Here is a 17,680-nt window from a genome sequence, read left to right as displayed (position 1 = left end):
TCTGGCGAATACGTGCACCAAGGAAAAGTTTTTTCTCAAGCTGAGGTCCAGGCTGTTTACGCACCAGCCCAAATAGAGCTATCAGCACTCGTTCCTGCGGATCCACCACGGTACTATGGGGATCCAAAACAAAGCCGTGCATTTGTGGAGCAATGCATGCTGCATTTCAAATTCTATGCTCACTATTTTCCCACCGATCGGGTTAACGTAGCATTTCTGATGTCCTACCTAGCGGGTGATGCCTTGAATTGGATCCCCCCCCTATGGGAAGCATGGGATCCTATCGTCTCCGACCTGTAGGCCTTCCTGGTGGCCTTTCTAATGGTCTTCGATGACCCTAACCCTGAAGCTTCTGCTAAAGCTTCCCTTCCCAATATCCTGGAGCAGTCCCGATGGGTGATGCGTGTAGGTAGCCCACGAGTTCACCAGTCTGAAGAGGCTGCTGTCCACGCAGAATCCGCACAGGATGACAATACTCCGCAGAATACTTCTCTTCCCAGCCTCAAGAGGCAGTCCAGACGTGCATGGCGTAGAGGTAAACCGTCACGTCAGGTTCTGTCCTCCCAAAGACCTCCTGTTCCCCAGCCTGTAGAGGCAGCTACCCGCACAGAATCCATGAAGGATGACCATGTTCGTCAGGCAAAGCAGAGGCCGGAACTTAATCACAAAATTGGAATGTTTGGGACACACTGACGGTCTTTGTCCAGCGAAGGTTGGAGAATCCCAAGACATTAGGCCTGCAGGAGAGGCTGCACTTGGCGTTAGTGTTTCCTCTCCACAGATGACCGTGACTGTCTCCGTGGCAAGTGAAGGCCTCGGATTAACCCGAAGTTTCGGGCGTAAAGCCTTGAAGAGTCGGTGTCTGATTCCCATCCCACAACTCCAGAATCCGGTTTGGGCATTGTCAGCGGAAGGACGAGCCCTACTCAGAAACAGTCAAAATATGTCTGTACAAATTAAGCTCCAGATGGGATCATTGCACATGATGAAGTTCACATTCCAGGTGCTGACTGATTTACCCACAGGTCGTCTAGAGCCGAGAGATCTAGTGCCCGCTCAGGTCTGGAGATCCTGCATGGTGTTTCCTGGGGGACTGCTGAGGTACAAGGGGTGTCCAGTCCCCATATCTTCAGGACAGTCAGCATTGTCTTCTTCTTCTTCTTCTTCACCAGATCTGCTAGTCGCTGGCTCGCTGTGCGCTGAAGTCTCCAGAGGAAGGGAAGCGGAGGCATTGTCCCCACACAGTCTCGACGATTGTACCAATGATCTGGCTTCAGGTACTGCCCTGCCTCGCAGACGTGTCATCTCAGAAACCAGACTGAAGTTGGTCTCAAAGCAAGGTTCCTCCATCTCTAATAAATCTGGCAATAAGTCCATCAAGGTGGTGGCTACCTCCAAGTCTCTCCACCCCTCCAATCAGGCGGAGGACTTCCAGTTGTCTCCTGAATCCTCCGGGGTGCTACCTGATAACAAATGGAGAGAGATTTTTCTGCACCCTATACCTGGTACTTCGCCCACTTCATCCAGTAAGCTTGGCAAAGTGTACGTCAAGGCGGTGGCTACCCCCGAGTCTCTGCACCCCTTCAACCCGGTGGAGGATCTCCAGTTGTCCCGTGAATCCTTTGGGGTGCTACTCGATATTAATAAATGGAGAAAGACTTTCCTGTGTCTTGTTCCTGGTACTTCACTCACTTCATCTGTTGCTGAGGATGGCTCAATGGGAGGAAGCATCCTAGTCACCAAGATGGTGAGACCAGTTTCATTCCCTCTAGTGGACAGAAGAGGTAATCTTCTTGAAGAGAAGTATCGACCTCCAAATTCTCTGCAGAAAATCCTTGCAGGCTTGAAGAAGAGAGGGCATAAAGGGGGGGTACTGTAACATCCCTGGCGGCATGCTGGCATGGTTTACCACCTCCCACCATGCAAGACCGCCATATTACCTATCAGTCCAGGCTGCACACTTTGCTCCAGTACCTGCTGTGTGCATGTCTCTTGTCTGATTGCTTAGGGCGATGGCGCTGTTACTGCCTGATTCTTATAGTTACTGTGTGCGCACTCCTAATGCATCCCCAGCCTATTGTTGTGAGCCACTGGATACGTAAACCCCCTCCACCCAGTAGGAGGTGCCTGAGCAACACTTTCTTTCAGTGTGTCCTGTGCAACTGAGTTGCCAGGTCCTGTTCTGTATCTTGTCTGTTATCGCCACCCTGGGGGCTGAGTACCCAGGCCCGTTGCCTGTATCTGTGACTTCTAGTCTGTTTCTGCCACCCTGGGGGCTGAGTTCCCACGCTCGTTCCTGTATCTTCTTCCTGGTTCAGTTCCTGTCTGAACTGTGTCCTAGCCCGTTACTTGTTTGTCTCTATGTTCGTATCTTTCCTTTTCCTGCAGTGTCTGAACCTGCACCTAACTCCAACTCGTTGTCCATCTCCCACTGTGCAAGTGCGCGCACTTGATTTCCAGTCCAGACTATCACTTTGGCTTCTTTCCATATGGTCTGCTTTGCTCTCCTCTGTCTGCTTAGGGCGACGCCCGCTGAACTTCCTGTTTCTTGTAGCTGCTGCAGACACACCCCTAATGTGTCCTGAGCCTATTGCTGTCTGTCACCTGGTATTTAACTCAGCTCCTCCCTGGAATCCATGCCTGAGCATCTTGTTCTGTCAGTTGGCGTCTTGTCACTGATGTGCCAGGTCCTGTCTATGTTTCCTGCCTTGCGGTATCAGTTCCCGTGTCTGAACTGAGTCCTGTCTGTGTACTCTAGCCAGCTGCCTTTCCTGGAGGCTGCATTTCCAGGCCCGTGTGAACACGCTCTTAGCCTGTTCCTTCTGCCCTCTAGGAGCCGTATACCTAGATCTGTTGTCTGTGTCTTTTCCCAGTGTCTGTTCCTGCCCTATCTATCTTCCAGCCTGTTTCCCGTTTCTCTCTACGCCCATATCTTCCCTTTTTCTGCAGAGTCTGAACTCGTACCTAACTCCTGCTCGTTGTCACTGTACTTCCGTTTGTGAGTTTGTGGTCCACTCGCTACTTCACTGCAAGTACCCTGTGGGTATCTGGTTCTGCCTTTCCCTTCCTGTGTGTTCCGTGTGAACAGAGCCCTGTCCCCTCTGCTCTGCCTTGCTCGCCGCTCCGGCGGTTCTTGCCTGCTCTGCCTTGCTCACCGCTCTGGCGGCTCTTGCCTGCTCTGCCTTTGCTCACCGCTCCAGACGGTCTCGCTCTGCTCTGCCTTTGCTCACCGCTCCAGGCGGTCTCGCTCTGCTCTAACCTTTTGCTCACTGCTCCGTCAGTCTCGCTCTGCTCTGACCCTTTGCTCACTGCTCTGGCAGTCTCGCTCTGCTCTGACCCTTTGCTCACTGCTCTGGCAGTCTCGCTCTGCTCTGACCCTTTGCTCACTGCCCCGGCAGTCACGCTCTGCCCTGACCCTTTGCTCACTGCTCCGACGGTCTTGCTCTGCTCTGACCTTTTGCTCGCTGCTCCGGCAGTCTCGCTCTGCTCTAACCTTTTGCTCGCTGCTCCGGCAGTCTCGCTCTGCTCTGACCCTTTGCTCGCTGCTCCGGCAGTCTCGCTCTGCTCTGACCCTTTGCTCGCTGCTCCGGCAGTCTCGCTCTGCTCTGACCCTTTGCTCGCTGCTCCGGCAGTCTCGCTCTGCTCTGACCCTTTGCTCGCTGCTCTGGCAGTCTCGCTCTGCTCTGACCCTTTGCTCGCTGCTCAAGCAGTCTCGATCTGCTCTGACCCTTTGCTCGCTGCTCCGGCAGTCTCGCTCTGGTCTGACCCTTTGCTCGCTGCTCCGGCAGTCTCGCTCTGCTCTGACCCTTTGCTCCCTGCTCCGGCAGTCTCGCTCTGCTCTGACCCTTAGCTCGCTGCTCCAGGCGGCCTCGTCCTGCTCTACTCTCGCTCACCGCTCCAGGCGGTCTCGTCTTGCTCTGCTCTTGCTCGCCGCTCCGGGTGGCCTCACTCTGCTGTGTTTGTCCACCGCATCTGCGGTTCTGTTCCTGAGTCCCAGTCTGTACTGGGTCCTATCCACTCTGTGCTCCAACCTGTCGTACCTGCCTGCCTGCATACCAGTCGTGCTTGCCAGCATCCACCCGTCTGCATACCTGCCGTGTCTGCCTGTACCCACCAGTCTGTGTGCCAGCCTAACCTGCCTGTTCCTGTATTCCCCGGTGAGGGTCAACAGCCGTGTCCGGGGTCTGACCTGGAGTAGCACCTGGTCCCTCTGCTCGGTCCTTCCTTGGTGCACTGGCGTCGTATGCCGTCGTGCGGATCGGTGGATACTTAGTTACGCCCCTCCAGGCATTCACTCTCCGGTACGGTCCAGTGGAATCACTACATATACACGCACACGCTAGTCAGTACGGGCGTGTGCATTACAGTACCTTTTGTGTATCGGCTCTGCTTGTCTACTGCACCTGCGGTTTTGCTCTGCTCTGCTTGTCTAGTGCACCTGCGGGTTTTGCTCTGCTCTGCTTGTCTACCGCACTTGCGAGTTTTGCTCTGCTCTGCTTGTCTACCGAACCTGTGGGTTTTGCTCTGCTCTGCTTGTCTACCGCACCTGTGGGTTTTTCTCTGCTCTGCTTGTCTACCGCACCTGCGGGTTTTTCTCTTCTTTGCTTGTCTACCGCACTTGCGGATTTTGCTCTGCTCTGCTTGTCTACCGCACCTGCGGGTTTTGCTCTGCTCCGCTTGTCTACTGCACCTGCGGGTTTTGCGCTGCTCTGCTTGCCTACCGCACCTGCGGGTTTTGCTCTTCTCTGCTTATCTACCGCACTTGCGGGTTTTGCTCTGCTCTGCTTGTGTACCGCACCTGCAAGTTTTGCTCTGCTCTGCTTGTCTACCGCACCTGCGGGTTTTGCTCTGCTCTGCTTGTCTACCGCACCTGCGGGTTTTGCTCTTGTCTGCTTGTCTACCGCACCTGCGGGTTTTGCTCTGCTCCGCTTGTCTACCGCACCTGTGGGTTTTTCTCTGCTCTGCTTGTCTACCGCACCTGAGGGTTTTGCTCTGCTCCGCTTGTCTACCGCACCTGTGGGTTTTGCTCTTCTCTGCTTGTCTACAGCACCTGCGGGTTTTGCTCTGCTCTGCTTGTCTACCGCACCTGCGGGTTTTGCTCTGCTCTGCTTGTCTACAGCACCTGCGGGTTTTGCTCTGCTCCGCTTGTCTACCGCACCTGTGGGTTTTGCTCTTCTCTGCTTGTCTACAGCACCTGCGGGTTTTGCTCTGCTCTGCTCGTCTACTGCACCTGCGGGTTTTGCTCTGCTCTGCTTGTCTGCCGCACTTACGGCTCTGTTCCTGTATCCCAGTCTGTTCTGGTCCCTATCCTGCCTATGTTCCTACCTGCCAGTACCCAACTGTCTGTATACCAGCCGTGCCTGCCAGTATCCACCTGTCTGCATACCAGCCGTGCCTGCCAGTACCCACCTGTCTGCATACCAGCCGTGCCTGCCAGTACCCACCTGTCAGTATGCCAGCCTAACCTGCCTGTTCCTGCATTCCCCGGTGTGGGTCAACAGCTGTGACCAGGGTCTGACCTGGAGTAGCACCTGGTCCCTCTGCTCGGTTCCTCCCTGGTTCATGGAGTCGACTGAGCCGCCGTGCCATTTGGTCGGACCGAGTTGATACTTAGTCACACCCCTCTAGGCAATCCTCGGTTCATGGTCTAGTGGGATCACTAACCACGCTCACGCCAGTCAGTCCAGGCTTGAGCGTAACACTAACGTTATACAGTAGGGGACATCTCAGTTTGAAATAGTTTGGAGCATATCTGCTATGCTATACTGGCATCATCCACAGTAAAAAAAAAAATACTTTCTTTTTTTACTAACGTGATACAGCAGGGGACATCTCAGTTTGAAATAGTTTGGAGAATATCTCCTATACTATACAGGTGTCATCCACAGTAAAAAAAAAATGATTCTGTTATTAACGTGATACAGCAGGGGACATCTCAGTTTGAAATAGTTTGATTATATCTCCTATGTTATACAGGCCTCATCCACAGTAAAAAAAAACTTTCTTCTATTACTAACGTTATACAGCAGGGGACATCTCAGTTTGAAATAGTTTCGAACATATCTGCTATGCTATACAGGCGTCATCCACAGGAAAAAAAATTCTTCTGTTACTAACGTGATACAGCAGGGGACATCTCAGTTTGAAATAGTTTGAGTATATCTCCTATGTTATACAGGCCTCATCCACAGTAGAAAAAAACTTTCTTCTATTACTAACGTTATTCAGCAGGGGATATCTCAGTTTGAAATAGTTTGGAGCATATCTCCTATATTATACAGGTGTCATCCACAGTAAAAAAAAATTCTTCTGTTACTAACGTTATACAGCAGGGGACATCTCAGTTTGAAATAGTTTGAGTATATCTCCTATGTTATACAGGCCTTATCCACAGTAAAAAAAAGAACTTTCTTCTGTTACTAACATTATACAGCAGGGGATATCTCAGTTTGAAATGTTTGGAACATATCTGCTATGCTATAAAGGCGTCATCCACAGTAAAAAAAAATACTTTCTTCTGTTACTAACATTATACAGCAGGGGACATCTCAGTTTGAAATAGTTTGAGTATATCTCCTATATTACACAGGCCTCATCCACAGTAAAAAAAACTTTCTGCTGTTACTAACGTTATACAGCAGGGGATATTTCATTTTGAAATAGTTTGGAACATATCTGCTATGCTATACAGGCGTCATCCACAGTAAAAAAAAATACTATCTTCTGTTACTAACGTGATACAGCAGGGGTCATCTCAGTTTGAAATAGTTTGGAGCATATCTCCTATGTTATACAAGCGTCATCCACAGTAAAATAAAACTTTCTTCTGTTACTAACGTGATACAGCAGGGACATCTCAGTTTGAAATAGTTTGGAGCATATCTCCTATGTTATACAGGCGTCACCCACAGTAAAAATAATACTTTCTTCTGTTACTAACGTGATACAGCAGGGGAAATCTCAGTTTGAAATAGTTTGAGTATATCTCCTATGTCATACAGGCCTCATCCACAGTAGAAAAAAACTTTCTTCTATTACTAACGTTATACAGCAGGGGACATCTCAGTTTGAAATGGTTTGTAGCATATCTCCTATATTACACAGGCGTCATCCACAGTAAAAAAAATTCTTCTGTTCCTAACGTTATACAGCAGGGGACATCTCAGTTTGAGTATATCTCCTATGTTATACAGGCCTTATCCACAGTAAAAAAAAACTTTCTTCTGTTACTAACATTATACAGCAGGGGACATCTCAGTTTGAAATGGTTTGGAACATATCTGCTATGCTATAAAGGCGTCATCCACAGTAAAAAAAAATACTTTCCTCTGTTACTAACATTATACAGCAGGGGAAATCTCAGTTTGAAATAGTTTGAGTATATCTCCTATATTATACAGGCCTCATCCACAGTAAAAAAAACTTTCTTCTGTTACTAACGTTATACAGCAGGGGATATCTTATTTTGAAATAGTTTGGAACATATCTGCTTTGCTATACAGGCGTCATCCACAGTAAAAAAAAAATACTATCTTCTGTTACTAACGTGATACAGCAGGGGACATCTCAGTTTGAAATAGTTTGGAGCATATCTCCTATATTATACTGGCGTCACCCACAGTAAAAAAAAAACTTTCTTCTGTTACTAACGTAATACAGCAGGGGTCATCTCAGTTTGTAGGATGTATGCTATGTTATACAAGCGTCATCCACAGTAAAAAAAAAAACTTTCTTCTGTTACTAATGTTATACAGCAACCCCTTGTCATTTAGTGCCTCTGAAATTCAGCTGTGTGCAGAACTGGTGCAGAGTAAAAAAAAAATCACATTTTTTTTTGCTAATAGCGTGCTCCTACCACAATATCTGAGCAACATGAGTGGGAAAAAGAGAGGTCGTAGTGGAAGGGGGAATAGGCTTGGTGTTTAAGGTATATGTGGGGTAGGTGGTAATGTTAGTGAAAGCACTAGGGAACCAACACCATTACGTCCTATCTAAAGACAACTGACAACTTCTGTTACTGGATGGACTACTCCACTTCCTTTCTTTGGAAGCCGCACAGAGATACGCCTTGTTGATAAGGCCCAGAAAGAGCAGGTGCTCCAGTGGATGGCAAGCACTGCTTCAAGTGGCCTCTCCTTTTCTTCCTCCACCTCAACATCACACATAGTACAGTCCACAGAGGTGGCACCCCAATTACCCTCACTTCCTCCCACGTCACAACTGTCCAACTGCCCAGCTGACTGTAGGGAACCACAGATGGGTGAGTCTGCAGAACTGTTCACATATTCTATACCATGGGCATCAGAAGTGCCCTCTAAACATTCACAGAGTCAAGAGGAGGAAAGCATCTGTACCAATGCTCAAATTTTTTTTCGGTTGGATTCGGGGCAGGATGAAGTAGGGTCCAAGCAGGCTCCTGACCCTCGTCACCAGAGGTTAACCACCGGGGGGAGGTGATCCTGATGAGACTCAGATACCTGAGGCTAATGCGGACTGTACTGTGCTGTCAGAGCAACAAAAGGAGAAGGGTCATAACACACAGGAATGGGATAACACATTGGATAATGACGAGGTTGAAGATCCTACTTGGTGTGAACCCAGAGTCACGCAGCCGAGTAGCTCATCTGAGGAGGTGGAAGAGGAAGATGAGGAGGTTACGTTTCGCCCTACGATGCAGACACGGAGAGGTGCATGCACAATAAGCACTGCATCCTTATCCACAACTGTGGCTGTGGCCATCAGCAGTCGTGGGTCTACAGCTCACAGGGGCGGCAAAGGTTGCCTAGCCTGGGCCTTTTTTGTCACCACAAAGGAGGAGCCAACTCCCATTATCTGCAAACTTTGCAACAAAAAACTCAGTAGAGGGATTAAGTGCAATAATTTGACTACTACATGCATGAACCTTCATATGCGTAATTAACATGCGTTACACTGGCAATCTCACTGCGATAAAATGCGGACCAGAGGACCTCAACAACCATCATCTGCCCCATCAACCGCATCTGCAGCTTCTTCCTCCTCTCTGTTACCGTGCCAAGTATTGTCACGCAGGTCTCTGATCGCAGAACCTCCGGTCCTTTACTGGCTCCAGTCAGGCTGAGTGAGAGCCCATCACCTGTAACGGAAGCGGACATGCCTGTTGTGTTTGTTTCACTGAGCACACCACAACTTTATCAATCCATCGTAACATCTCCGCCTGTACCTCACTCACCGTCCAGCAGTTTGTCTGGTTCACTGTACTCCTCCCCCTCTCAGCACAGCAGCCAGCCTTCGGTCACAAAGTTGGGGTCTCTTAAAAGACTGTTTCCTCCTACACATGACAAAGCTAAGAGATTGAATTCCACCATCTCCAATCTGATGGCCATGGAAAAGGTAGTGTCAGGCCCTAATTTTTTGAAATGTGAACACTCCTGGTTGGGTCTCCATCTGCTGGGTTCGCTGTAGTGGACGAGTTGTCGGTCCCCATTATACTAGTTCCATAGTTCTACTCTAGTGAAATTAATTCTTCGGTGCAGATATTGTTGTCACAGGGGTACACATGATATAATCTGTAAAGATCTGAGGTTGTGGGTTGTAAGTAATCGCCTAGGCAGGTTAACGATGCAACAATATTTTATTAATCACAGCCATGGTAGTAAAGCAAATCCAGGTAAATGGCCAAAATACAGTTCTCTCAGTCCTTAAGTTCCCAATCTGGGTTCAGTAGTTCCACTGGCTTTGTATAAGGTCATACTCACGGTCTCACAACTTTTGGTTGGCCCACAGATTTCGTATCTCCAGCCAGTATAGTCTGTAGCCACAGTCCACGATCCTCTAGATGGCAGATAAAACGACGAAAGCACATGTATCCAGTAGCAACAGTCCTTTTAAGAAAGTTTAAATTCAAACAACATAATCCATAATGGTAACATGTTTATCCATCCATCCTTCCGAGTCCACAGTCTCCATTCTCTTCTGTCAATGTTCTTCCACACAACTCCTTGACTAAAATCATGTCTCTCTCCTCCTTCACTGGGCTCAGCCCCCTGAATGGGCAGAAGAGCTCACCCCTCCCTCCCCCTGCTAATTGTGTCTTAGTGGAGATATTTTCTCAGGTGGAAGCCATCAACTGGGTTTGCATGTGAGACTTCCTGTGGTAACGGCTTCTCTGCATTCACTCTTTCCATCTACATAAGGGGTCTGTTGGCTGAAATAACAATGGCCCAAGGCCCCTGAGATAAGGTCACTGAATGGAATTGATACCTGAGTTTGAATTGATGAGCAAACAAATCACTAACAAAACACAGCAAGCTAATTTCTAACAAAACACAAAAATAAGATTGATGAAAATGGGTGCTCAGTGCTGGAAAAGTATTTAGTAAGTGGCAAGGTCCTCACACACTTCCTCCACTTTTTCAGCACGGACATGAATGTAAGAGGTCTCACCTTTATGTGAATGAAACTTTGTATCATCCAGTTTCCTCAAAGCATATTCCATTTCGCCCTTGCGAATATACTCCACAGTCCCCTTTCCACCCTGGTATACATCAGTATAATAGACATCTCCAGCTTTTCTCATATGATCTTTTAGATCCTGCCAACTCCCCTATGGGGGAAGCCCTGAGACCAGGACTCTGTATTTAGTTCGCTGGGACAAGGGTCTGTCCCTCCCACGGGGTCCTTAATATCCTCCCCCTGATTCCCAGTTTGTACTGGGAAACTCCACATGTACCCGTCGAGAACCAAACGTGTATTCAACGCAACCAACCCCAGACTGCTATCCCCCAGCTGGGGGGATGGTCACTTGGCGGCCTGGTAGAGGGAGCTCTGGGGGGACAGTATCTGGGCTGACCAGGGTGATGGTAGATCCAGTGCCCCAAAATGCCTGGGCCTCCTCCTTGATGTAATTTACCTCACCCAGATGACATTCCTTCATTGTGACAGTCATTGCATTTTGTGTATCACTCACCGCTGACATATTGAAATTGCTCCTTTCCCTATCGGCTGATGCAGTGTGAACCGATCCTTGGCTTCCAGTTACGACATTGGCCCAGTGGCACACCAATCTTGCTCCCAGATTGTTTCCCAGCAACACATATACTGGTAGGTGCCGCACTACTCCTATATCCACCATTCCATGACTGTGACCCCAGTCTAAATGTAGTCGGGCCTTCCAAATGTTCAAAGATTCTCCTGCGGCTATGTTGACTAACATACGGCTGCCGGGGACAATACATTGGTCCGGTACTAAATGGTCTTTTATCAATGTGACTGAGACTCCGGAGTCACGGAGCCCCACAGCCTTCACGGCCTCTACCCAGACTGGCTGCAGATGCTGGTTAATAGACTCTGAGGTGTCCCATCTAGTCCGGGACACTTCTCCTTGTACCACATATGCCTCTTCTTCCTGTCGGGTAGTGGGATCCTCTCTCCCTCAGCACTCCAGCCCCATTGCAGCACAGTGTTCACAGGTTGGGGACGCGGATGATATGGGCTAGAACGTTCCTGGCATTCCCTGGCAAAGTGTCCAATGCATCCACAGTTATGGCAGTTAAACCCTCCTCACCCCAACACGGGCCGTACTTGGGGGCTTGGGCAACCTCCCCCTCTTTGTGAAGTTCGAACTCCCTGCCGTTCCTCCTCTTGCCAGTCCATGGGTTTCAATGGCCTCTCTGTAAGCTCCTTTTCCCGACTCACTGGAGCTGTACTTCCACATTGCCCTGGTCGATTAGCAGACCAATCATCAGCCAATCTTGCAGCCTCATCCAGGCTGAGTGGTTTTCCATCTGCCACCCATTCTTTTAAATTACCTTTATAATTAAATTGTTCCAGCATAATTATATCCATTACATGTTCTGCTTCCTGAGCCCTCAGTCCTTCTATCCATCGAGTTCATGCCGTATGTAGTTTGTTGGCAAACTCCCAATGTGTGTGTGCAGCGGGCTTGTCAGTCTCCTGAAACTTCCTCCAGTAGGTTTCCAGCGTGACGGCATACCTCTCTAGTAATGAGCTGCGAATGGTATAGTAACATCTCTCTTACCCAGAAGACAAGGTACTAAAAGCTACTCTTGCTTTTCCGGTCAGGCCAACGCTCAAAAATCTGGGCCAGTCACTGACTGACACCTCATGCAGCAGACAGAGGTTCTCAAATAACCGGAGATGTTCATCAATATCCGAGGTGTCCTCATTGAACTCGGGTATATCCTGGTGCCGTAAAGATGCGGGCCCCTCTCTCCTGTTATCCACTATCCTCTGTGATGGGGTGGGTTGGGGTACTGCACACCCAGATATTTGCTTAACACTGCTGCCTGCTCTATCTCCGCAGCCCGCTCTCCTAGCGCATCCAGCATCCGCCTCCACTCAGTCAGTCAATCCTCCACCATCTGGATGGCAGCCCTGAGCTGTCTCATCCACGTCTGAACTGACCTCCTCATGTGGTTGTTCCTTGTCTCAATCATCCAAGCGTTGCATTAGGGTTGCCCGATTGTCCTCCGGCAACCATTCTAGTTCTCTCTCAGAGCAAAGGGCTCGCAGCTCCTCCTTCTTAAGCCTCTTGTAGATGGAGTCAGCCATCTCTTCTACCAAGTCATCTCTCAGTGACTTTCCCTGGTATGCTGTCCAGAGATAGGTGATCTCACCTGCTTGCCACCACTTGTAAAGATCTGAGGTTGTGGGTTGTAAGTAATCACCTAGGCAGGTTAACGATGCAACAATATTTTATCAATCACAGCCATGGTAATAAAGTAATTCCAGGTAAATGGCCAAAATACAGTTCTCTCAGTCCTTAAGTTCCCAATCTGGGTTCAGTAGTTCCACTGGCTTTGTATAAGGCCATACTCACTGTCTCCCAACTTTTGGTTGACCCACAAATTTTGTATCTCCAGCCAGTATAGTCTATAGCCACAGTCTACGATCCTCTAGATGGCAGATAAAACAATGAAAGCACATGTATCCAGTAGCAACAGTCCCTTTAAGACAGTTTAAATCCAAACAACATAATCCATAATGGTAACATGTTTATCCATCCATCCTTCCAAGTCCACAGTCTCCATCCTCTTCCTTCAATGTGCTTCCACACAACTCCTTGACTAAAATCATGTCTCTCTCCTCCTTCTCTGTGCTCAGCCCCCTGAATGGGCAGAAGAGCTCACCCCTCCCTCCCCCAGCTAATTGTGTCTTAGTGGAGATATTTTCTCAGGTGGAAGCCATCACCTGGGTTTGCATGTGAGACTCCCTGTGGTGACGGCTCCTCTGCGTCCACTCTTTCCATCTACATAAGGGGTCCATTGGCTGAAAGAACAATGGCCAAAGGTCCCTGAGATAAGGTCACTGAATGGAATTGATACCTGAGGTTGAACTAATGAGCAAACAAATCACTAACTAAACACAGCAAGCTAATTTCTAACAAAACACAAAAATAAGATTGATGAAAATGGGTGCTCAGTAGTGATGAGCAAGTATGTTTTGTTAACCCTTTCGCCGAGTCACATGTATTAAAGCTGTCAAACAGTTGCAAATCATCCACACAGGAGTGATTCAAACATATCACCGAGCAGCTGTAACTACTCGGTGCTCGCCCAAGCATACTCGGCAAAAGGGTTAACAAAACATACTCGCTCATCACTAGTGTTCAGTGCTGGAAAAGTATTTAGTAAGTGGAAAGGTCCTCACATAATCTAAATTGGTTTTCTTACTACCATGGTATATAAAGCAGGCTGCATTTCATCTTTTAATTTTAATTAATTTAATTTGAGGAGTGAATATCCCCGCAGCTCACCTCGTCATCTGAGGGTGCATGGCAGTGATGTCATGCATTGCTCAGATGCTGAGATCAGCTGCATACCAGAATTGGGGATGAAGGGGCCATGCATACCAGGATTGGGGATGAGAGGGCTATGCATACCAGGATTGGGGATGAGGGAGCCATGCATACCAGGAATGGGGATGAGGGTCGTCTGCTGAATGCCCCTCATTACCAGCGCCCCTCTGACAACTCCTCTTGCCAGGGGAGAAAGAAATGGTACATGGGCGTGGACTGGGGTGTGGCCAGGGGATCACTCCCTCTTTCTCTTCTTCAAAAGTTGGGAGGTATGTTTAAGCATGTGCTGGAGGGATAACTGAGAGAAGTGGAGAAGCTCAAGGCCCTTGGGGGCTGAAGGTCAGCAGACACGCAGCGAGAAGAGAGGACACAGGAGACGCAGACTAGGCCTGGAGCCTGAGAAAGTACGAGGAGCACGCTGAAGGGTAGGACATACAATATACGAACATCCGCCATTTTGTTCAGTGGGATACTGAAACTGCAGAATAGTGGGTTAGGGAGCATGAAAACTGTTTTGGAAGAGGAAGGCATTACAGAACATGAGGTAACAGGGAATGCAGGAAGAGCTCAGGATGAGTAACAGAACATGTGCTGTACTGTATCTGCTATGGAAATTGTGACTGCTGTATCACAATGTGCTGTGACCAAAATTGACCTGGAGGAGTTCAGTAAAGTTGTTCTGTTGAAAAAGGAACAAGAGTCTGTGCTTGGTTGTCTGCCTGCAGCTGAAGTTGGAACTCTAGAGCAGATGAGACTCTCAAGGAAAATTGTGTTATTCAGTACACACAAACTATAAGACAGACTGAACACTATTTTCACTTTGTAGGGAGTCAGGGTGTGGGAGCACAGCAGCAGCCCCTAACCACAACTACCACCCTTCACATTTGTTCTACACAAATCCTGTTTGTCAGTGAAGCTTTACCTTGGCCAGTAATAAAAAGCTTTTAGTCTTTCATATTGATACAGTTCAGACATGCACCTTGTTTACCTGTAGTTGCACAACCAGGGAAGCAAAGTAAATTGTACTAAAGAACAATGTGGAACTGTAATAGTAAGAATAGTTCTCCGAGGTTTTGCTGCTCACTGAAATAAGTTCTACCCGCAAAACTAATGATAGAGTCTATTATTTTATTTGCTGTATATAGTAAACACATTTATAATAGAATGCATTAATATAATGTATGCAATCAGATGATTTGTCTTTATACTCACATCTTTGTTATCAAGAAAAGTTCCAATAAATGGTAGGGGTCTTGGACCGGGTATTTCATATTTTTTGAATATTCTGTATGGCCAGATCCCATAACTAAAAAGAAGATAGTAAATTAAAAAATAGGTTTTATTTATTTTATATTGAATCCATTAATTGCCGAATATGTATCAACATTTATAGTATTAGAACTTGTTCATATGTGATTATAATTAAAGAGAACCTGACACCCGATACATACTGCCCTATTCATGGGCAAGGGTGATCATGTTATTTAAATGGTATTGTCTGAGATTGTACCAAAACTGCCAAAAAACTATTTGCTTATGACATTAGGGGGCCAAAACAAAATAACTAAAGAAGAATATCCCCCACTAAAAACTATAACTTTATTAAATTATATTAAAACCACACAGATAATTCAACACAATATTACTAGCTATATAATTGACCAATAATAAACCAGCAATCATACAATAGATATTACTTAGGGACTCAGCAGATAGATTGCATAAATTTCACAATAACGGAAGGCAGGTTAAATGTAAGAAAGTATTCTATGGTCAATCATCGGAGCAGAGCGCAAGAGAAGTCGCTGCTCTGTCGACATGACGTCAGCGGGAGCCGCTGAATCTCCGTCTGCTCTGTGCCAGCAGAGATCGGCGCCGGGCACAACAGGCAGATAGTTAACAACTACTTATTTGCCTGTTAGTTCTTAGGCCCTTGGTAAAAAGTGAAGTAATCCTGGATAACCTGACAACGGAGCTCATACTGAGCATATGTCAGAATTGACAATTGACACATGCTTAGTAGAGCAGGGACTAGCCCGGCCCCTGAAATGGATGTCACCGATGACGCTTCCTTCAGAGAGTGTGCAGAGGCTGTGGCAGTGATCGCAGCCTCTGTCCCATGATGGTGTCCCATTTGAGTATCCCAGCATTAGTGATGCTAAAGTGTTCGGGTGCTCATTGCTCGGGTCGAGCAAATCGCAATGCTCGGGTGCTCGACCCGAGCAACGATCCCAATGTAAGTCAATGGGAAACTCGAGCATTTTTCCGGCGGAGGTCTTTAGGGGGCCCTAAAAATTGGTCAAATCAATGTAAACAGTGCTCAAATGACATGGGAACAGCCTGGTGGAAGACCCCTGGAAGAATCACTGCTGTGAACAATGTTGTCAGAGTATTACGCCACTTTTACGGACTCACAATAAAACATACAAAAATTAAGCCAAAATGGATTTTCCTGGAAAAAAACGTTAAGGAGCATTCTTTCCAGGGTAATAACTTGTATATAAGGCAAAAAACACACACACACACAAAAATGCTCCTTCACACCTTGGGCTATGTTGACACGTAGTGTTTTTGATGCGTTTTTGCACTTTTGCATAGCTTTCAACAGTGAAAAATACATTCACCATTTTACTTTCATTTTAACATTTTAATACCTTATCTGCCCATGTGGTGTGTGAGATATGATCAGACACATCCTGTTTCATTTATGAAGGAGGGACTCTGAAAGTCACAAGGCCTATTTTTAAAGGGCCATCAGGCGACCCTTACTATTGTTAAAGGGCCAGCAGTCGGTCCTCACTATTGTTACAGGGCCATCAGCATATGCTTTGTTGTTTCCATTATTAACCCCTTAACGACCATAAGTCTTTCTGTTTTTGTGTTTTCATTTTTTGCTCCCCTTCTTCCCAGAGCCAGAACTTTTTAAATTTTCGTTCAATATGGCCGTGTGAGGAGTTATTTTTTGCGGGACGAGTTGTACTTTGAAACTCCATCACTGGTTTTACCATATCATGTGCTGGAAAACGGGAAAAAAATTCCAAGTGTGGTGAATTTGCAAAAAAAATGCAATTCCACAGTTGTATTTTGGGTCCTTTTTTTACCACGTTCACTAATTGCTAAAACTGACCTGCCATCATTATTCTCCAGGTCATTACGAGTTCGTAGACACCAAACATGTATAGGTTCTTTTTTATTTAAGTGGTGAAAAATCCAAGTTTGCTAAAAAAAAAAAAATGATGCCATTTTCCAAGACCCATAGTGTCTCCATTTTTCAGGATCTGGGGCCAGTTGAAGGCTTATTTTTTGCGCGCCAGGCTGATGTTTTTATTGATACTATTTTGGGGTAGATCTGATGTTTTGATCGCCCGTTATTGCATTTTATTGCAATGTTGCAGCAACCAAAAAAACGTAAATCTGGTGTTTAGATTTTTTTTCTCGTTTCGCCGCTTACTGATCGGATTAATTCTTCTTTTATATTGATAGATCGGGCGATTCTGAACGCGACGATACCAAATATGTGTATGTGTTGTTTTTTTTTAATTATTTTATTTTGAATGGGGCGAAAGGGGGATGATTTAAACTTTTATATTTTTTTAATATTTTTAAAAACATTTTTTTTACACTTACTGCATGCTTCAATAGTCTCCATAGGAGACTAGAAGCAGTAGTTGTCTGATTGCTTCTACTGTATACAGGCGATGAGCAGATAGCTTGTATGCAGCAGAAATGCTCCTGTGCTATGAGCGCCGACCACTAGGTGGCGCTCATAGCAATTGAGACATGACAACCACACGCGTCTGCTGCAGACCCTGGGTTGTCATGCCCACCCATCGTTGACCCGCGATCACGTGACGGGGTCACCGATGGGCGGGGCTTAGGAAG

General features: G+C 47.0%; 1 protein-coding gene across 2 annotated transcripts in view; it reads right to left on the bottom strand.

Annotated features, from left to right (window-relative positions):
- LOC141156732 (cytochrome P450 3A8-like) overlaps nucleotides 1–17,680 on the bottom strand; it is a 469,992-nt gene that overhangs the window by 194,219 nt on the left and 258,093 nt on the right. For both annotated transcript variants that reach the window (XM_073643055.1, XM_073643064.1), the window contains exon 3: nucleotides 15,011–15,104. In XM_073643055.1, coding sequence (XP_073499156.1) covers nucleotides 15,011–15,104 — 94 coding nt within the window. The remainder of the gene's footprint in view (nucleotides 1–15,010; nucleotides 15,105–17,680) is intronic.

Source organism: Phyllobates terribilis, unplaced genomic scaffold (genome assembly GCF_046119375.1).
Source record: "Phyllobates terribilis strain yellow unplaced genomic scaffold, ASM4611937v1 Scaffold_1__5_contigs__length_1240528914, whole genome shotgun sequence".
Classification (NCBI taxonomy): domain Eukaryota; kingdom Metazoa; phylum Chordata; class Amphibia; order Anura; family Dendrobatidae; genus Phyllobates; species Phyllobates terribilis.
This window is presented reverse-complemented; position numbering and strand designations above follow the sequence as displayed.